The 22,375-nt window shown below is 42.7% G+C and overlaps 1 protein-coding gene across 4 annotated transcripts in view; it reads left to right on the top strand.

The window, feature by feature from the left end:
• The window catches only part of UBE3D (ubiquitin protein ligase E3D), a 101,669-nt gene that overhangs the window by 36,692 nt on the left and 42,602 nt on the right, over positions 1-22,375 (top strand). For all 4 annotated transcript variants that reach the window (XM_084827015.1, XM_084827013.1, XM_084827014.1 and 1 more), the window contains exon 9: positions 9,223-9,361. In XM_084827015.1, coding sequence (XP_084683141.1) covers positions 9,223-9,361 — 139 coding nt within the window. The remainder of the gene's footprint in view (positions 1-9,222; positions 9,362-22,375) is intronic.

Here is a 22,375-nt window from a genome sequence, read left to right as displayed (position 1 = left end):
AGTTTCATGTGGGTACTCCCCTTTCACTACTGCTGTTGCGCTCATGCCCTGCTTGTGGGTTCCTGGTTGACAGCTGGTTGGCCACTTTGTGAACAGAATGCTGGACTAGATGGACCCTTGGTCTGATCCAGCATGGCTCTTCTTATGTTCTTAACCAGCGAACATGTCGTGAACACAATGATGTCAAGATATTACTTAGTCAATCACATTTGGCTACAAGCTAACATCATTAAAGTGGATGAAGCTCACCTAGGTGAAAGCAAGGTTTCTTGGATTATCCTAGCCAATCAGGTCAATGTTTCCTAAATATGCAAATGTTTTTGTTTTGTTTTGTTCCTTTTGCAGTGCTCAACAAAAGATTTCCAGAAATGGTCACAAAGTCACCCTACCCTCTTCTGGCTAGTTTTGACAGCATAGCTTGCTTTGATTCAGTTTGCAGGCTAATGAGAACCAATTCACCAGTAGGCACAGACTCCCGAGTCCTTCAATTATCAAAAAGCCTTGGGCCCTCTCTATACTATCATTATGGCCATAATCCTTTACTCAAAAGTGTAAGGAAGCTACACTTGCCCTGCCTACAGTGGGTTCCCTCACATATTTTTGGATACTGAAGCTCCCTCTTGTTCATGGTGGTCTTGTGAGAGATCTCTCTGAAGCTTATAGAATAGCTTCACCAGCTGGCTAGCAGCCAGCCATTTGTGCCCAGCTAAATCCCATCTCAGGCAAGGTCACATATAACCTCAAATGATGACACCCTACAAGTCTGTAGAAGGGAAGTTCCCTGTCATATGGGCATTCTGTATCTGCATAATGAAAGAAATGGGGCTTACCCTCCAAAGTTGTCTTTTTCACTGCACTTTTGCCCATAATGAAGGTGCTTCCAGAAACTCATTTTTGCAATACCGCATACCATAAAACTTAATGACAAATGTTACATTTATTGCTCAGTTTTATTGAGAGAACTTATTAAGAAGGGAGTGTGGGCTTTTTGTTTTCTTGGTGTTTGTAAATCTCCCAGCAATTAGTAAGCATGTTTGTTATTTGAAAAGATATTATGGAGGATTTCAAATATCAAGTTCTTAATCCATTGAAAGCTATTACTGATCTCCAGAAACATTATGTATGCAAAAGACAGAGTTAGATATGCTAATGAGAGTTCTGATGCTCTTTTTATTCTGCTTGCTTCTGCAGAACAGAAAGCAGTACAATTTACTTTGGTCAAATCCCCTTTTTATATTGTCAGAAAAGCTCCTGTGCCATTAGTAGGAATAGCAAGACAGGACATCTCTTGGGTATCAGTGGGATAATAAATCCCATAGAAATCAAAATCATTTAAATTTTCATTGCAAATTCTGTGCCAACAAGAACAGACTTGGGATGTAATGACTATCCTGTAGTGGATGAGAGTGCTGTCAAAATACACAAGGACAATTAAAAGTTAAGGTAGATGTCTGGGTTTTGTAAATTGCAGACCAGCTTCCTCACTACAGTTGAAAGCTAGCCTTTGTCTTTGATACGTGTGTGTGTGTGTGTGTGTGTGTGTGTGTGAGAGAGAGAGAGAGAGAGAGAGAGAAAGGTTAACAGTGAAGTTTGGCCATTGGGTATCTTTACTAAAAATGAAAAAGTTTGGGGAAATTATTCAATACTAGGAAATCTATTAGAATTTTTACAGTAGCAGTGCCATAAAACTGCAAAAACAAGAAAGTAGCAGATAAAAGCAATAATAATAACAAAACCAAGTCAATAGGTAAAAATGTATAAAACATTAATCCAATTAAAGGGGTGGGACCAGATATCATCCAAAAGGCCATCAAATGCCATTAAAAGCTGTAAGAAATAGGACTAACTTTGCCGGGTGCCTTAAAGGTAGTAATGGAGGTGCCAGGTGAATATACCTGGAGAAGAAGTTCCACAGTTTGGGTGTCACCACTGAAAAGGTCCTCTTTCTGAACCTTGGAAGGTGGGAACAGCTGACAAAGACCTCAGTTGATGAGCAGGTGGGAGAAGGCAGTATTTCAGATACCCCATATAGTCCAAGGCTATTTAGGTCTTTAATGCCAAAACCAGTACCTTGAATTGAGCCCTGAAAAATGAACTGGTAGCCAGTGAAGATCGTTTCTACTGGCCTAATCTACTTGTGGCACTCAGTCCCAGTTAACAATCTGACTGATGCATTTTGAACCAGTTGTAGCTTCCAGATGCTCTTCAAGGGCAGCTCCACGTATAACACATTACAGCGTTCTATAGCTATGTTGGTGCCAAAACCTTCTCCTTGATGTGCTAGTTTTCCACATCCAGGGTGTGTGTGTGTGTGTATAAGTGAGTGAGAGAGAGAGAGAGAGCGCGCATTCAAACATGCATCCTCCTTACAACCTCAAGTAGTTCTGTCCCTGAAAGTTACACCACTGGATTATGAACTGCCCCTTTTGCATCTTCTTACCCATAGTCATTGGGCTAAATGTTACTTGATGGAAGAAGTATAGATTTATACTCTTCAGACTGTAAAACTGCAAGGCTTATTTGCCTCAGATTAGAAAAATGTGATTGCAGTTTTCATTAGCAAAATGGCTAAGCTCCCTGATAGTTGGACATTTGCCTTTGTAATTTTGTTTACTTAAAAATGAGATTATTATATCTGAAAATAATCTATCATTAGCCACAGTCTGCAATGATTTATCATAATTGGCTGCTTTACATCCATTTCAAATAGCTAGGCGCATGAATTTCGACAATCTCTTCCCTAAGGCTACATTAGTCAGCCTGAGCTCAAACTGCTAGGTTGACATTTTTTCTTGCCCAAACTCAGATGCAAGTGTAAAAATTTTATGAGGCGACTTTAACAAGGCCCATTGGGATTTGGGATTATTTATCTTAAGCTCTTATTAAAGAAAAAAGTTTTTTTCTATGTTTAGCCAGGTAAAGTAAAGCTCCTTTTTCTGAAGCTGTACTGTTGTTTTAGGAGTAAATAAGATTTGACAGAGAGTATTGGGAATCAAGGAGAAAAGGTTTTTTCTTCTCCTGTGATGTATTTTGCCAAGATAAGTGTTAACTGTGACAACATATCCCAGAATGCTGAGGCTAGATTAGAGAGGTTTAGAAGAACAAACTGCTTTTTCTGCCAGGAAATAGTGAGTTCTGATAAGTAGAAAGTGATGCACATGGAGAAGAATTGCCCCCATTTTGCTCATATAGCACTGGGTATTGAACAAGCTCCTCCTCCTCCTCAAGAGAGTAACGTTGGAAACATGATAAGACTTGAAAAGGCCATCTTGCTGTGTTGCTGAAAAAGGAAAACCTACAAAGGAACATCTGACTCTTTCTCTCCCTCTCCCTTCCCCCCCAAGGAAAGCATGAAAACAATACAGACATTATTCTAATGCCTCTATATCAGCCTTCCCCAACCTGGTCCCCCTCACCCCCAGATGTGTTGGAAAGCACAGGTTGTGGGAGGCTGCCCTATAAAAAGCTAATGTGTACTCACAGCTTGAGCTCTGGATGCAGTCCTGGTCACTGTTTGACTCAGCTTGGACATTGTGTCAAACTCTGATTTAGGATGGTGTGGCATGAGTCTGAATTGGCAAAGCATGTTTTATGATTAGCCAGCAAACCATAATCAGAAACTCTAGCTTGAAGAGGATTTTCACACCATGGCTTGTGCTAATTGCCAAACCACAGTTGCTACCTTTCTGGAGCCAGCTGCACCATAGAAACAGTATTGCTGTGTAGATGGAAAAAGGAAAAAAAAGTGCAGCTCTACAGCAAGGCTTGACGGTATAGAAGGTGAAATCATGGCTTGTGTTCTAAACAAACCATGATTTAGTCTGATGTCTGAATCAAGTCTGTGCCAGAAGGCAGATAGTAGTACTAAGGAAATGGCTATAAAACAGGGGTGGGCAACTTGTGACCCTCCAGATGTTGTTGGACTGCAACTCCACGAGTCTCACCATTGGCTATGCTGACCAGGGCTGATGGAGTTGCAATTCAACATCTGGAGAGCCACAAATTGGCCAATCCTACTGCAGAGATTAGGATTCTTCATTTTGGAAAAGAGATGGCTTGGAAGAGGCAGGCCCTGAACTGCATGAAATCGCAACTGGGTTGGCAACTAGGAACTGGGGACATTTTTACATAAAACAACTAAAGATTTAACACCAGAATTTTCAGAATTCCGTATTCACAATCCAGAATTAACCAACCAAACGTTTAAAATTACTGTATAATTGCCAACCACATAAAATTCCCTCATAAAATCTACTGTGATTTATACTGCTAATACTCCTAGATGCCTACATGGTTTAGTTAAGATTCTTTTGTCTGAGATTTTGTTCTATTCCATTCATAGCATTAAACTGTCATTGTGTTGTGTCTGCACAAACTATCACAACTTTTAAACTTCATTGTGCTGTCATCTCATTCTGGTGATGTTCCCACTTGCATGAAAATAATGTCCCTTCAGAATGTTTCCAAGCTAATATGACTTTTCCCCCTCACTATACTGTATAGGTGTTATGAAAAGCTTAGGAATAATAGTCTCAGAATTTCCTGAAATTAGGTATATCCCCCCCCCCCACTGCTTTTGTTTTGTTTGCTTGTTTGTTTAACAGCCAGCCTGAAGAATAGTTCTGGAGAACTTGAAACCTTGCTGACTTTCTTGTGACAGTTTTGTTGGTCATAATAAAGGTATTGCCTTAATGGTAATTTGGGGGTTTCTCCTAATAGGTCAGCATGGCTATCTGCAATTTTTGTTTGGTGACTTGGACAGATTTCATCTGAGAAAGCATGCAACAATAAATAATTGTTGAGACTTGAAACGGAAAGCTTCTGGTTAGCAGGCGAAGAGGAGAAAATCCATAATACCGCATTGTTGTTTGAATTCCCTTTGGGCTACAAGCTTCTCCAAAAGAGATGAATTTCATAAAGGCAGTGTTAGCTTATTTTCTACCAAAGCTGATGTGTCTGTGGTGGTGGTTTGTTTTGTTTTATTAAACCCACAACACACCTCCACCATAATGGGGCCCTATTCATCAGTGTTTCAACATTGCATGCTCTGAAAGGCTGTATAATGAGTGCCTCTTGAAAGAAATGATATTCTTCATCATACATCACTCTGCAGGGAGTGTATATGTAGGGCAGGTTGCCAAAGTGTGAGGAATACAAGAGCACCAGCATTGTTTTGTCCAATGCTCCAGCATATAACCCATATAACTGTCAAGACTTTGACTGAAGTTCAAGTTGTTTAGAAATACTTGAGGACCATCCTACTTCATACAGTCCAACAGTGCAGGAGAGCTTTTCCATCTGCTACTGGCTCTTAAGGATCCAACTGGCAACATGATCAAGCTTCTGTAGTAGCAGATGCTGTGAGGCTACATGACCCCAGACAATTAGGGGTCATGAGTTGTCTCATAGCAGCAGTGACCTTTTATGACTGCCTTCTCTGCTCATGGCAACAGGCTGGTCGTCAACCACTTGCCGCTGTATTCTCCCCTCCCTCTTAAGGCAAGATCATGGACAGTACATGCGTATTCACTTGGGCTGCAATGACAGCCCAATGGCGTGAGGTCATTGCACATGCAGTAGCTATGGTAGGGTTTGAGAATGATGGGTTGGTCACTGGTTGCCCACCACTGACGTACACAATATTTCGGTAAGCCTGGAGAGTTTCCACCCAGGTATCCATATACTGGAGGCAGCCTTCCCCGATACAGCACCTTCCAGATGTGTTGGACTACACTTCCCATCATTCCCAACCAGCATGGCCCTTGGAGATGGTAAGAGTTGTAGCCCAACCCATCTGGAGGGCACCAGGTTGGGGAAGGCTGTATTGGGGGCAAAATATTTATATAGCACAGCTCTTAAAGTGCTCAAAGCCCCTTACAGTCTCATGCATTTCCTTAGTGAACCTTGGTTCAGGTAGGCCAATTTTTTTTTATTTCCACATTACAAATTGGGGGGAGGGGGCGGTAGTGAAACAGTGGCTTGCCTGAGGCAACACCCTGAATCAGTGGCTTAGCTGAGATTTGAACCAGAGACTGCCTTCTCATAGCTGATGTTCTTAGCCTCTGCATTAGAGCAGCCATAGTTCTCATCCACACAGTTACTGCAATGCCTTAATGAATATTAAGAAATATTGTTAGAATTGCAAGGGGAATACTACCCAGAAGAAAAGTATTACAAATGATTACCATATACTCTTTACTGCGGTTAAGAGCAGTATGCATTATTAAGCTGTGCCATACTTCTAGCCAACCTGCAGTTGTTACTAGTAAAGCAACTGATCAAGATGTCTCCAGTTTGCTTCTCTTTGCAGTAGTTGATCGAAGTGATCACTCTTTGTAGTCTTACCCAGCATCCAGTAACTTTCTGTCTTTCGTTAAGATGTGAATTTTCAGAAGCTGTGGTTGAAATGTAATAGCCCTGGCCTTTGTTCAATGAGCAGAGCAATTAAAAATGAAAGAAAACCCCCTTTAAAGCACTTTTTTTTCCCTGAGAGCTATTTGGGGCTCCTTTAATGAGATGCTCTCTGACTCACTGCTGAGGTTGTTGTAGATTACATTGCGCTCTGGACCTGAATAAGTAACTTTTTGCATTGAGTAGGTATTAATGAGCAACTACAGCCCACTTCTGTCCGTGCTCAGCAGGAGCTGCACCTCTGTACTTCATTCCCTTAGAGGATCTACATTTGAGAAGTGACATAACTTTATAAAACATGATCTTTGCATCTAAGCGGCATATGGATCTCCAAGGAAAGGGCCAAACGTGGACAGACAAATTCCAGAAGGCTCCTTGTGTTACCGCTGACCCCTGACTCAGATCTTAGAAGCCCCCCGCCCCACCCCCCAGTCTTGATCTGAATTGGGGGGCCCTGAAGCTATGCTAGAGTAAAATTTTAAAAAAATTCGTAGCTACTAGAAAGATTTAAAGTCATGTCTGTTTTGGTTCCCAGACTCTTGTAGCAAAAGAGAACAGTGTCATGTAGCACCTTAGATACTAACATGTGTAGACAAGAACTGTACAGTAGTTCATCTTCGCATTGCCCATGTGGGCCCCCATTTTGCAGGCTATATCAGCACTGTCGGTTTTTCTCATCTTGCTTTGCTTTTGCTGCACTTGTCTTTCATCATACACTCTTTCCTCTTCTCCCTCCCCCCTCTCCATATGCCATACTCATTTTCTTTCCCCCCCTATAAACACACACGAGGAGATTGAGTCTCAAGAGGTTATCCTTTAGGGATGTGTGGAAAGAGTTTGATAGGTAGTGGGCTCTCCCACACTGGAGGCATTCAAGATGAAGCTGGACAGCCATCTGTCGGGGATGCTTTGACTTAGATTCCTGCACTGAGCCGAGGGTTGGACTCGATGGCCCTTCCCACCCTACTATTCTATGATTTTGTGATTCTATGATAACGAATTACTTCACAGCCTGTGAGTTGTAATAAGGTTTGGACCTGGGGGATCTGACTTCAGATTTCTCCTCACACTCAGGTTACATCTATGTGGGATATATTCCTATACTTAACAACATGGATGGGATTGTTAGGATAGCATAACCACCCCCGCCGCCCCCCAAGTGAGTCCACTGCTCTGACAACCATTCTCCCTGGCTTTTCCCATCTCTCTACCTTCATTTGAGGCCATTCTTTCATCGGAGTTCTCTCCCAGACCTTTCCACTTTCTTTCACCCCTTTTAGGCTGTTCTCACCAGCCTTTTCACACACACACACACACACACACACACACACACACGGCTGTGGCTGTCCTTTCAGCTGTTGCTCCTCAGTTCCTGTGCTCCATCCTCATGGATCATGCTGCTTGTTTCCCCATTTCCAGGCCACCCCCTTGCCAGCCGTTCCTGTGAATGACATCCGCTCTTGGCACTGGTAGCTGGGTGGGTTCCCCATGAGTACTGATCTGGCAAGGGGCTCTTTGTTCTAGGGTCAGAGACTATAAAACACTATGGGTGCTGCATAAATGAGAAATAATGGTGGCGACTGATCTCTTTGAAACACAATGAGAAGGTATCTATATAGCACAGTCCTTTGCAATAAACAATTTAGGCCACAAATCTTAACAGAGTTTAGTCAGTGATATTGGCCGGGTTTGCACGATCAGCAGGGGGAACTACGCAGTATGGGTTGTTTCCCTCCACGCCTGCGTGGGCCACTCGTGCGCTCAACATTTCCTTAATTGTCTGAACCCAGTGTGCAGCACGGTGGGGGTAGCTTCTAACCCACTTCACAATCCCTAGTGCAAGCCATAGCTGGTGGGGTGGGGTGGAAGCCATCCTAAATAGTCTGCTGCAAGGGACTGTTACTTGTTTATCACATTTGTATGTCCCCCTTCCCTTTAAGAGCTCAGGGTAGTATACCTGAGATTATTCACCAGAACCGTGAGGATTAACGTGGGTCAGAAGTTAAACCTCAGGCTTATTGGCCAAATCCGGACCACCTGAGTTAGGCCCAGTCCAGTCCCCCAGGGTTCCCCTGATGGCCACATTCCCTTCTCCTGGCCCTAATTCTTTCCCCCCTGACTGTCGAAAGTTTGATGGTTTTCCAGCTTTTGTGTAGTTTTTTCCCCATGCTAAAAGGCTGAAATGCCTCTCCGAAGGCTTATTTTCTAGCAGTAAGAGCTTAAAGTGAAAATATGCTGGCATTGGGGATATTTTTAGTATTTGGTTCCTGTCCCTTTGCCTTTGTCCCCACTCATCATTGCAATACGTCCCCCAAGAACTTCTCCAAAATTGAATTTGGCCCTCAGACTGAGAGGTTCAGCATCCTTGGCTTAGGTTCATTGCTTCATGAGGATTTGAACACAAACTCTTCTACACCAAGCTCTACACACTATCCGCTATATCACACTGTTTTGAGTAGCTGTCTTCAGGATTGCAGCCGTAGCCTGAAACCATCCAGATACTGGTGACAGACAGAGAGCGGCTAATATCATCATGTGACCTTTCAGAAGCATCTGGATGGCTACTGCCAGTGTTGGAAACAGAATGCTAGGCTAGATATATTTTTGGTCTGGTCTAGCAAGGCAATTATTATGGTAATCAGTTGCCAGGTAATTGATATGAGGTTTTAACAGGTACAAGTAATATCAATCACATAGTGCTGTATAGATTAGACTGTTTATAAGCAAAAATGTACTGTAGAGTGCTTCATTTACTGGAAATTTGAATTCCCTATGTATAAATAAATAACAAGACTTCTGGTTCCTTTCTAGCCTTGCTGATGCATGGGGAAATGACTTTGGAGTACATCCTCTAACATTTCCGTCAAAAACATGTTTGGAACTGCTGCTGATACTGTCTCAGAGGAATGCTTCACTGCCACCTTCCCTTCGCTGGATGGATTGTTTCCAGGTAAAGAATTCTTTCATATAATGCAGCTAATGTTACAAGAAAAGACTTTAGAATCCAGATTGTTGTCCAAAACCAATAGTTAACAAACCAGGATATTGAACCACAGTTTGATCCTTGTTTGATATCCCAGTTTGTTAATGAGTCATGATTTGCAGGAACCATATCTACAAACAAATTTCCCATATCTGGATGAAATGGAAGATTGTGGTTTGTTACAAACTGTGCCTGGAAGCTTTAACCATCCTCCCCTCATGCACAAAGGAGGGGAGGGGTGGAATGCTGGAGTCTGAGGTTTGCTAAAGCTTAGGCACATAACAAACCATAACTTGTCATTATGTCTGAATCAGGCCTTAGTGTGTTGCTTTTGTCATATTTTTGCAAAGAAGGTAGCTCCTACAGACTTTGGAACAGAGGTCTGGTGTTCCAGTTTTTAAGCTGAAATAAATATGAATGCTCATTTACTGTGGTTAAAATAAGGACTCAAATGATGTGGCCACAACTTCAAATTATATGTCAAGATGTGTCAGGGAGCCAATAATACCATTCAGGTAGATTACTAGGCTTCCGGCAGTGCATACTGCTAACAATGTAATACGAGCCCAAGTGGAAAAAAGAGACAAGAATTCAGGAGTAAGTTGTGTTAGAACTAAGATGTGACTCATGCTGCTTGCATACTCTTACAGCTCAGGAACTGAGAGTGAATTTACATAATCATACTATGCCATTTTTACTCTACAAATAGGTTTATACAGTCATTTTTTCCAGGCAAAACTCTCCTTTCTATAACTTTCCTCTGATGTTCTCCCATGATTGAACTTTATTGTGAAGATGCCCAACTTAGTGAAGTTTGTGTTTTGAAATAATAAAAATAAAGTTCCTCTTTGAAAGCAGTTTGAATTCTAGCCTAGACTGGCTATGTGGGAGACACCTTCAGAAGAAAGCCTGGCTAGATGAGAATGATGAGAAAAGACAACCACATGGTGACTTTTGACAGCAAAAGTGAGAAGTACAAACTCATCAGTTTGAAACAAAAGAGGGAGCAGAATAGCATGATACTATACTATTTACATGCAGTATTTACTATTTACATGCAGTAAAGGGATGGGTGAAGAAAAGTGTTGTGTACAAAACAGGCTGTTGTTGTTGTTCAGTTAAGTCGTGTCCAATTCTTCGTGACCCCATGGATCATAGCACGCCAGGCCTCCCTGTCCTCCGCTCTCTCCCGGGGTGTGCTCAAGTTCATATTCATTGCATCGGTGATGCTATCTAGCCATCTCATCCTCTGCCGTCCCCTTCTCCTTTTGCCTTCCATCTTTCCCAGCATCAGGGTCTTTTCCAGTGAGTCTTCTCTTTGCATTAGGTGGCCAAAATATTTGAGCTTCAGCTTCAGTATCTGTCCTTCCAATGAGCATTCAGGGTTGGTTTCCTTTAGGATGGACTGATTTGACCTCCTTGCAGTCCAGGGGACTCGTAAGAGTCTTCTCCAGCACCACAGTTCGAAAGCATCAATTCTTCGGCGCTCAGCCTTCCTTGTAGTCCAGCTCTCACAGTCATACGTTGCTACTGGGAAAACCATAGCTTTGATTAGACGAACCTTTGTCGGCAAGGTGATGTCTCTGCTTCTTCCAGTGCTGTCTAGGTTTGCCATAGCTTTCCTTCCAAGGAGCAAGCGTCTTTTAATTTCATGGCTACAGTCATCGTCTGCGGTGATCTTGGAGCCCCAGAAAATAAAATCTGTCACTGCTTCCATTTCTTCCCTTTCTATATGCCAGGAAGTGGTGGGGCCAGATGCCATGATCTTCGTTTTTTTAATGTTGAGTTTCAAACCAGCTTTTGCACTCTCCACTTTCACCCTCAACAGGAGGCTCTTGAGATCCTCTTCACTTTCTGCCCTTAGGGTGGTATCTTCTGTGTATCTGAGGTTGTTGATAATTCTTCCGGCAATCTTAATTCCAATCTGTGATTCATCCAACCCGGCGTTTCTCATGATGTACTCTGCATATAAGTTAAATAAGCAGGGCGACAATATACAGCCTTGTCGTACTCCTTTCCCAATTTTGAACCAATCGGTTGTTCCATGTCTGGTTCTTACTGTTGCGTCTTGACCCTCGTACAGGTTTCTCAGGAGACAGGTAAGGTGGTCTGGTACTCCCATCTCTTTAAGAATTTGCTACAGTTTGTTGTGATCCACACAATCAAAGGCTTAGCGTAGTCAATGAAGCAGAAATTGACATTTTTCTGGAATTCTCTTCCTTTCTCCATGATCCAGCGAATGTTGGCGATTTGATCTCTAGTTCCTCTGCCTCTTCGAAACCCAGCTTGTACTTCCGGTAGTTCTCGGTTCACATACTGCTGAAGCCTAGGTTGTAGGATTTTGAGCATAACCTTGCTGGCATGTGAAATGAGCGCAATTGTACGGTAGTTTGAGCACTCTTTGGCATTGCCCTTCTTTGGAATTGGGATGTAAACTGACCTTTCCAGTCTTGTGGCCACTGTTGAGTGTTCCAAATTTGTTGGCATATTGAGTGCAGCACTTTAAAAGCATCATCTTTTCGGACTTTAAATAGCTCAGCTGGAATACTGTCATCTCCGCTAGCTTTGTTGTTACTAATGCTTCCTAAGGCCCACTTGACTTCACTCTCCAGGAAGTCCGGCTCAAGTTCAGTGACCGCACTGTCATAGCTATCAGGGACATTCAGATCTTTCGTGTATAGTTCTTCTGTGTATTCTTTCCACCTCTTCTTCATCTCATCTGCTTCTGTTAGGTCCCTGCCTTCTTTGTCCTTTATCATGCCCGTCTTTGCACAAAACGTTCCCTTGATATCTCCGATTTTCTTGTAAAGATCTCTAGTCTTTCCAATTCTATTGTTTTCCTCAATTTCTTTGCATTGTTCATTTAAGAAGGCCTTCTTGTCTCTCCTTGCTATTCTCTGGAAATCTGCATTCAGTAGGGTATATCTTCCCCTTTCTCCCTTGTTTTTCACTTCCCTTCTTTCCTCAGCTACTTGTAAAGCCTCATCAGACAGCCACTTTGCTTTCTTGCATTTCTTTTTCTTTGGGATGGATTGAGTTGCTGCCTCCTGAACAGTGTTACGGACCTCCATCCATAGGACAGGTCATGGCGGAGAGTTCTGACAAAATGTGGTCCACTGGAGAAGGAAATGGCAACCCACTCCAGTATTCTTGCCAAGAAAACCCCGTGGAACGTATCACAAGGCTAAAAGAGATGACGCCGGAAGATGAGCCCCTCAGGTCGGAAGGTGTTCAATATACTACTGAGGAAGAGCAGAGGGTATTTCCAAGTAGCGCCAGAAAGAGTGAAGCGGCTGGGCCAAAGCCGAAAGGACACTCAGCTGTGGATGTGTCTGGTGGTGAAAAGAAAATCTGATGCTGTAAAGAACAATATTGTTTAGGAACCTGGAATGTAAGATCAATGAATCAAGGCAAGCTGGAGGTGGTCAAACATGAGATAGCAAGATTGAACATTGACATCTTGGGAATCAACGAACTAAAATGGACAAGCATGGGCGAATTTAATTCAGGTGACCATTATATCTACTACTGTGGGCAAGAATCCCTTAGAAGAAATGGAGTAGCACTCAGTCAATAAAAGGGTGGGAAAAGCAGTACTGGGGTACAATCTCAAAAACGACAGAATGATCTCAGTACGAATCCAAGGCAAACCATTCAACATCACAGTAATTCAAGTCTATGCCCCAACCACTGAGGCCGAAGAAGCTGAGGTTGATCAGCTATGAAGACCTACAACACCTTCTAGAACTATGAGGTTCTATGATATGAGGATATGATATATGATCATCATAACTATGATATGAGGAGGGCTGTGGATAGGGGTGAATGCTCCTTCCTTGTTCTCCTTGACCTCTCAGCGGCTTTTGATACCGTTGACCACGGTATCCTCCTGGACCGCCTGGAGGGGCTTGGCATTGGAGACACCGTATTGCGGTGGTTCCGGTCCTTCCTCTCCGGCAGGTACCAGAGGGTAGCTCTGGGAGAGGTTTCAGACCCGTGGCCACTTACTTGTGGGGTGCCACAGGGTTCCATCCTCTCCCCGATGCTATTTAACATCTTTGTGAAGCCGCTTGGGGCTATCATCAGGAGGTTTGGGGTGCAGTGTCATCAATATGCAGATGACACGCAGCTGTACCTCTCATTCAAATCTTCACCAAGGTTGGCTGTAGAATCCCTGTCCAAATGTCTGGAGACGGTGAGTGGCTGGATGGGGAGGAATAAGCTGAAGCTGAACCCTGACAAGACTGAGGTACTTTTGGTGGGAGACAAGAGGAGGTTGGGGGATGTTGACCTGGTGTTGAATGGGGTACAGCTACCCTTGAAAGACCAAGTCCGCAGCCTGGGGGTCATTTTGGACTCCAAGCTGTCCATGGAGGCTCAGGTGTCAGCTGTGAGCCAGACAGCGCTGTATCAACTCCATCTGATACGGCGGCTGCACCCCTTCCTTCCCGACCATCTGCTCCCATCGGTAGTACATGCCCTGGTCTCCTCTCGTTTAGACTACTGTAATGTGCTCTACGTGCGGTTACCCTTGAAGACGGTTCAGAAACTGCAGCTGGTACAGAACGCGGTGGCTCGCCTGATTAAAGGCAGCCGCCGGCGAGATCACATCACTCCAGTGCTGAAGGAGTTGCACTGGTTACTAGTTGTTTTCCGGGCCAAATTCAAGGTGTTGGTTTTGACCTTTAAAACCCTATATGGTTCCGGCCCAGCCTATCTCAAGGAGCGCCTCCAGCAGCACCAGACAGGCCGCTAAACAAGATCAGCCTCGGATGGCCTTCTCTCTGTCCCATCAGCCAGGACAGCTAAACTGGTGGGGACGAGGGAGAGGGCCTTTTCTGTGGTGGCCCCCACTCTGTGGAACTCCCTCCCTAGGGAACTCCGTCATGCCCCCTCTTTAATGAGCTTCCATCGTGCATTAAAAACGTTGTTGTTCAGGCAGGCATTTGGGGTGGGTTAGGGTATTTTAGAAATGTTTTTATTGTAGAATTTTATTGTTTTAAACTGTTTTATTGTATGTTGTACATCGCCCAGAGTGGCTGGGTGACCAGCCAGATGGGTGATCCATAAATTTAATAATAATATTAATAATAACTAACACCAAAAAAAGATGTCCTTTTCATCATAGGGGTTGGAATGCTAAAGTAGGAAGTCAAGAAATCACTGGGATAACAGGCAAGTATGGCCTTGGTGTACAAAATGAAGCAGGACAAAGGCTAATAGAGTTTTGCGAAGAGAACACGCTGATCATAGCAAACACTCTTTTCCAACAGCACAAGAGGCGACTCTACACATGGACATCACCTGATGGTCAATATTGAAATCAGATTGATTATGTCCTTGCAGCCAAAGATGGAGAAGCTCTATACAGTCAGTAAAAACAAGACCTGGAGCTGTCTGTGGCTCAGATCATGAGCATCTTATTAAAACTTTTTGGCTTAAATTGAAGAACGTAGGGAAAACCACTAAAACAGGCTGGGAAAGGCTTATATTAAATAATATGAGCTAGATGTTATTAAAGATAAATAATCCAGATGAAAATATTTGCCCGCATCTTCATTGAAGATGTGTCAGTTTAGAGCAACCGAATCTGGATAAAGTTCGTATCATTTTAGTTAATGGCATCATCTACTTGTTCCACTTGGAATATGAGGAAGGTTTATAAGTCAGTGGCAGAGCACCTGGTTTGCACATATAAGCTACCATATTCAGTCTGTGGCACTTCTGGAAGCAACACTGGGGTCGGGGAGAGGAAATGCTACCTGAGACCTTGGAGAGTAGTATTGGGCTAGATGGAGTTCATTATATATATTCATTGTCATGGAGGGCTTTGCCCCCAAGTGGGTATATATACAAATGGCAGTCTCTACTAGCCAGCCAGAAGCCTTTCCTGAAGCCAGCATCCCAGTGTGGCTTGGCTCCATCAGAGCTCTAGAGACCCCACTAGTCTGGCAATGCACATCCCCACTCTGGGCTGGAACAAGTACCTCAACACTGTCCATGGAGAGAGTTCCAGGAGAGTGCTATGGACCTCTTTTCTTCCTTTATGGGAAATAGTACTGATGGGGTGAGTAGTGGTACAAGAACATGGGCTTTCTTTCATTATTTGAAGGCTGATTTTATCCTTGGTAAATGGACCTCTTTCAACTCTGCATGCATTAGCTTGCACCTATTCCACACGCTTCTCTAGGTACCGGGTGTTTGACATTTTAAAGTAGGTAGCAGTCTATGCTATAAATGTAAGCATAGCTGTTAATTGTGGACATGGATATGAAGACAATGGTTACCTGGCTGTATTCTTAATGAATAACACATTTCAGAGATATATTGCTTGCCATCAGAACAAGATCACTCTATATAATGTAACTGAATGATGTGTTGGTGCCAGCTATGCAGACATAAATAAATGAAATCAATCCATATGCTGGTCTTGAACATATGATAAGCATTCTGATTATCTGATTTGAGATTAATGTGTTTACTGTTCCAAGCATAGATAAGATCTCCCTAGTCTATTGGAAAATATGTAAATATAATAAATTCTGGTGGTGTCTTGATGTGTCTGTGTAATAAGACTTCATAATATCTGGATAGGGAAGAAACTGTAGGACTGAACAGAAAACTCAGATTTGAAGGCTGCTTGGAAAAAAAATATATAGGCTGTATGTCAGCCACTAGTCTTTTAATGTTTGGTTAATAACTGCAGTTTTAGCTGCTTTGTTGTGATTTTATTTTTTATTTTTTTCAGTGCTCTGGGCATTGTTGGAAAGTTGGTATATAGGTTTTATAAATAAATAAATGCAGAAGTGAGATACCTTGACCACAGTTTGGTGGAAAAGTAGAGTACAAATATAACATAAACAACACAGGTGAGTTTAGTTTTGGCCAAAACACTGTTGAAAGTGGCTGGGTGCCAAATTGCTACTTTGGAGCAGCCAAAAGCTTTCATGTGAACTTTTTGTAGCTCTTTCCTCAAACAGTAGATCACTCCTGCCATACTATATTCCAAACTGCACTTGAAACATCCACAGATTTCAAAAGCAGTTGTAAGTTTGAAGATTTGGACTAATTAAACTTCTGCGTCCTTCACCTTCCCTTGTCTCCTGGTTTTCATCTGTTGCCTACTTTGCACCCTTCCTTCAGCCTTGCTTGTGGTCTCAGTGTTCTTTACTTTCCCTACCTTTGGGGATCACTTTCAAGTTGACAGCTTATCTCACAAAACCATTTTTCTCCCATGAGCCTGTGTGAATTTATAATCTCAAACAGGAAAAATTATCACAGAACTGGGCTGAAGCTATCCTGATGACTTTGCTCCCTGAGCGCTTGGAATGTTCACAAACATTCCATGCCATTGGCTCAGCGAGTCAGTGCAAGAAGCTCTGCTGCCACAAGCACAACAGTACAGAAAGTTCCTGTGGGACACAAGGGAGCACCATTCAAGAAATCCAAGTTTAAAGCCATGTAGATATTTTTTTTTAAATTAGGAAAGAATGGAAAGAGGTGGCTGTTCAAGTATAGATGGAAACGCTGGGCTGGATGGGATCCATACACTCCCTTCATAAATACTTCAGTATTGTTTTTACCAGTCCTGATAGAACTTAAAGTCCATTTCCATCTGTTTAGGCTGCTATCTGACAAAAAGTAAAAAGACAAGCTGCAGATGAGACCGTATCCTGACCTAGTTCACACATAATGCTAACTCATTTATTTAACCCATGAGTTGTTGGATTCCAGGTTGTTGTGCTGTGTGAACCCAGGCACACTAAAAAAACTATGGCTTGTTAACCACTAACAACCCCAAAAGAGAAGCCATGGTTTATTGTTGGGTTGTAAACTCTGGGTTGTTTAAATCATGGGTTGTTGTTGCATGTGAACTCAGAAATGTGGGTTGTTCATGGTTTTTTTTACCAGGTTACAAAGATGTTGGGCAAGAGTGGTTAAAAAAAACCCAGCCACTCTACATGGCAGTGGTACGCCACCGCAAAGGTATTTGGGATACAGGGAAGGAGCGGGCAAAGGAGGAGAGAAACAAACAACCCAGGGATTGAGAAATCAAAACACAGTTTGTTCAATTGTCTAGAAGACAAACCCTGGGTAGGGCAACAAACCATGGTTAAACATGGCTTAAATAAGCCATGGGTTAGCGTTATGTGCAATCCAAGTTGTTCTATTCCCCCCAACTCTATTACCTTAAAAGAGTTGTGTGCCTTTAAATGTAAAATCCACTACCATGCCCTTCTGATACAATTGGCAGCAGCACCTCTTGCTATAATCTAATATATAAAGTGAAAGTTGCCCTTTGGCTACATTGGCTTCATATTTCTCACTTGAAGGAGCTAATGTACATGTAAGCTCCCAGTCATGCTAGCTTTAAGAAAGTGAAGAAAATCATAGCCTTTAGAACATTATTCCCCCCCCGAAACACACACACACACACACACACACACAATTTCATACACCTATAAAAGAAAACAACTATGGTCTATTTAACTCCAGCAATCCCTGTTTCACTTTTCAACCTTCAGAGTTGATGTCTGACAGATATTAAAGTAGAACGCTTGTTTTTTCCACTACAGCAGAGCTGAGATAAATGTGCTAAAACGGCCTAATGTACCATCATAAAGATCCAGTATCTAAGGAGTTATGTGGTTGGGGGTTGGTTGGTTTGTATTTCTGTGTTCCTAGAGATAAAAAGAGTCACAATGATTTTAGCACAACACCCGCCGAGATTTCATGTCACTTTAAAGCATTACCTTGTGCTAACCGTTTTGTGCCATAAGCCCTAAAGCTCAGCTCTTTCTTTGGGACCACTTTCTTATGCTGAGAAACAGAGCAGCTTCATACACATACATGGAGCTGCCTAATAGAACTTGTAGGTTTCTTCTACATGTTTTGTCTGCTTTGAACAGGAGAGTACTTCCTAACTCAGTTTTAATACTAATACACCAAGCAACTGGAAGAAACAACTGGCCAAGTTTTAAAGGACAGTTAAAAATGTTTTAACTCTTTTAACCTGCTGTTTTATTCTTTTACCGTGTTGTTCACCACTCCGAAATCTTCTGATGTGGAGCAGTATATAAATATTGTAAATAAATAAATAAACCTGAAAGATTAGGTAACTGCACAGATTTTGGGGGTACATGGATTCAACAGGATTTGGCTCAGAACCCTGTTTTTCAAACTCACTTAATATATTGGCCTGGTTCACGCTATCATTCAAAGCCGGGAACAAGCATTGGGGCCAAGCACTCCTCCTTTCCCCCTCCCTTGTTGGCTTTGGTGCAAAGAACTTAGGTTGTATTAAGCCAGAGTTCCCTGTTAAACTCTGGGTTAATGTCAACAAACCAGTGGAAAAAAATTCCCATTTGCTAATATTGAGTCAGAGTCCCCCATTTTGGACATTACAGGGAACTCTGGCTTAATAAAAAGCTAAGATCTTTGCACCGAAGCCGGTGAGCAATGAGGAGAGAGGCAAGGGAAGGATTAAAAAAAAGGAAAAAAAAGAGACTTTTCTTTCTTTAACTATTCCCAGTTTGTGGGGGCAGATTTCAGCATGAAAACAGGAGGGGGAAGCTTAACCCTCCCCCCAAATCACCATGGTCCCAAGTTGGGGAGGGCGTGCACTTACCTAGAGGTAAGTCAATCACACATACGTGCATAGCTCTGCTGACTCAGGTTGCTGTCCAGTGAACTGCCGGGCTGAAGGAGGAGAGGCGGAGGGCTCTGTGAGGAGCAACCAGGTTTTTCGCTGCTCTTTCCGAGCGCCTCTGTAGCCCTTTCAGACAAGCCACGCAGAACCCACTCTGCCGGCTTTGGACATCACGACAAGCTGCCCTGAACAATTGAGCTGGGAGCTCAGGGCGGCTTGTTTGTGAAAGATAAGCCATCTTGAAGAAACTGTTTTTGCTGCAACAGATTAACACAGCTACCCTGCAGGGAATAGCCTTCCTTTAGGGAAATTTTTTTAAATGAATTTTGCAACACCCACAAAAAGAGTACACTAGGGCTTTAGAGGCTTGTGTGCGTTATATTATTTCACAGGCATCTAAAGCAGGAATGGGGAATGTGTGGTCCTCCAGATGATGTTGGCCTGCAGCTCCATCATCCCTCACTGCTGGCTATGCTGGCTAGAACTGATGGGAGCTGTAGTCCAACAACATCTGGAGGGGCACACATGCCCCAGCTCTGACATAAAGCAAAAAAAAAGCACTCTATTGAAATGAGTCTGTGACATGCAAGCATATTGTCTCACTGAACTCTAGCTGTATTTCAAAACTGAGCAAATGCTGTTGAAGATTGTAGGGAATTTGTAAAGGGGAGGCATGACCACCCCACGCCCCCACTTGGGAAGTTAGTTTTGTTAAGAGATGAAACTGCTTTGTTGTATCATCACACTTGCTTGGCAGCCCATTCAGTGCAAGTTCAAGAGATGATCTGGTTTCGGGAAAGCCAAGCGCCACTGACATCTCTTCAGAGAGGAAATATACAAAATTACCAGGGCTCACAGCACATTGCAAGACGTGGTTGTGAAACAGAAAAGCAATTTGGACGTGATGAAGTATACTAGGGTAGAGAAGAGAAGTTATTAAGCTTGTCTTGTATTTGCCAACTGTAGTGCACGAGGTGTTTTGTCTCTCTGTGTGTGTGTGTTAGTATTACTGCCTTTCCTTCCAGGCCTCAAAGTGATGTCCCCAGTCAAGCTACATATAACTTGGCTCCACTGAATGAAGTCAAAGTCCTCCATTTCATTGCATCTATTATCATGGTGGGATCTTGTTCCAATCAAGCCACCCCATTTTGTTTGTTTGTTTGTTTATTTGTTACATTTCTATACCGCCCAAATGTCTCTGGGTGGTTTACAAAGATTAAAAACATTTAAAAATACAATATACAGATTTTAAATGCCAATTCCATTAAAAAAAAACACGAACAGACAATATACACAAGAACATATATCTAAAACAACTTCAAACAAGCAATCTCAAAGCAAACAACCATAACCATAAGCTATTCCAGGATCAATTAAAACTTACCATATACTGCCAAATGCCTGAGAGAACAGAAAGGTCTTAACCTGGCACCGAAAAGATAACCTGTTGGTGCCAGGTGGGCCTCCTTGGGGAGATCATTCCATAATTTGGGGGCCTCTCCCTTGTCGCCGTCTTCTGAGCTTCCCTCAGAGTAGGCAGCAGGAGGAGGGCCTTAGATGTTGACCATTTTAACTGATGATCCCCTGAGACAGAGTTGTGGCTGGTTAGACCCAGGAAAGTAATAACTGAAAATGGTCCTGCTGCCAAAATGGCAGCACCCAGTGGATTAAGTTTGCTCATTTGGATGAAGGGGAATGCACAGGACCTTGCTAGAGATAATGGGGCAGATTCTGTGGGGTCAAGTTGAGTTAGGTTGAGGGCAGTCCCCATCATGACTGCCTTAGGCTTTTACTTTGGATAAAGAAAGAGGAATGCTGCATTTTTAATCATTTTGCTGAGCAGAGTTCACCTGCGGGAGGTCAGGGGAGGCTGACGGCTGTTTGTTGTCACTTCCTTTGGTTCTCTACTGTTTTGTTAAATGATTATTCTAAAGACTCCCCCAAGGAGGCATACAACATTAAAAACATACAGTACAAAAACTAAACTATTAGAACCGAGCCAGAGAAGAAGAAACAGACAAAAATTTAAAATAAATGGGAGGCCTGGTCGAATTACGGAGTTTTAACTGCCTGCCTAAAATTCATTGGTGATGAGGCCCAAGTTGGCCTCTCTTGGGAGGGAGTTCCAGAGTTGGGGTGCCACAACCATAACGGCCTTGTTCTGTATCTTGCAGACACTGTAACTGTACGTCTTACTTCTGTTATACACTGAAGCACAGTTCTATTTTTTTCTTGCTCCATCATTGCTGGAATGCCAGATAAACAAAATATTTTTGCTACAGAAATCTTTCTCTCTTGATCCCACTTCACGTGTGTATCACATGAAGGTGAATCAAACATACAATGGAGCTATAGAGCCATGCCTCTGGCCCTGGCCTCAAGATCACATGACACCTCTGGGCCACCCCCAGCACCCTCAGGTTGGTCATGGACGACTGCAAGAGACCAGCCCCATTCTACGCATGATTTTCCTTTGCACAGCGCAAGCATGCAAGGACCTTGGGATCATTATGTTTACCTTGTTTTTGTCTTACTCAGATTTTAATCTTTTCAGTAGGGTGTGTAAGTGTTCTGTTTAATTTTAGTGGCGGGGGTTCCTATAATTATTTTTTCAAACCAAAATGTGCCTAGGCAGATTGTGAGTTGTGACAAGGAAGGCCAGAAAGAGACAGAGGATTCTTAAAATCACCCTCCCTGCAGTGCTACTTTTTCAGTCCACAGGTACAAATGTATCTTCCCAGATCTTTTCATCTGCAGGTTAAAAAGAAGCGTGGAGACAATGATTTTGAGCCGAAAAGTGATCAGAGGGGAAAGGGGTAAGCAGCTTCTCTTTGTCCTGATTCACAGTTGGCCCAACCCCACACTAATTTTGGCTTTTAAAAAAAGAAAAGCCTAGGGGAAGAAATTACAAAGTTTGTGTAATATGTAGCTTGAGCCCTAGGATAACACTTTATTGGAATGTATTCTTTTGTTCTTGATTATCATCATCTTCCTACAGTCGGTGTTCCAGAGGTGATCCACTGTTACTTGCAATTCATGGTTGGTTGATAGAAGGAAAGATTCCGGAAGTCTTGAGTTGGTTTGTGGAGTTACGTTATCAAGGTGGTTCCTTTTAATGACACATGCTAATGCACTGAACAGACAATGTAATGCTATTGCTTCTGTTGTAAGTTTCTGAAATCCTAAACTGGATTTTCTTTTTTAAAAAATGTGGGTCATTGGCATAAAGGGAGAAGAAAAACCAGAGAAATAATGTTATAGGCCTTTTTTCTATATACCTTTGTGAAATCAATGATGCACTTTGAAAGTTTGGATAAAGAGTCCTGCTGAAC

Source organism: Heloderma suspectum, chromosome 1, assembly GCF_057233095.1.
Source record: "Heloderma suspectum isolate Gila_16-S chromosome 1, 16-S_ref, whole genome shotgun sequence".
Taxonomy (NCBI): domain Eukaryota; kingdom Metazoa; phylum Chordata; class Lepidosauria; order Squamata; family Helodermatidae; genus Heloderma; species Heloderma suspectum.
The sequence above is the reverse complement of the archived record's forward strand: the minus strand, read 5'-3'. Positions and strand labels throughout refer to the sequence as shown.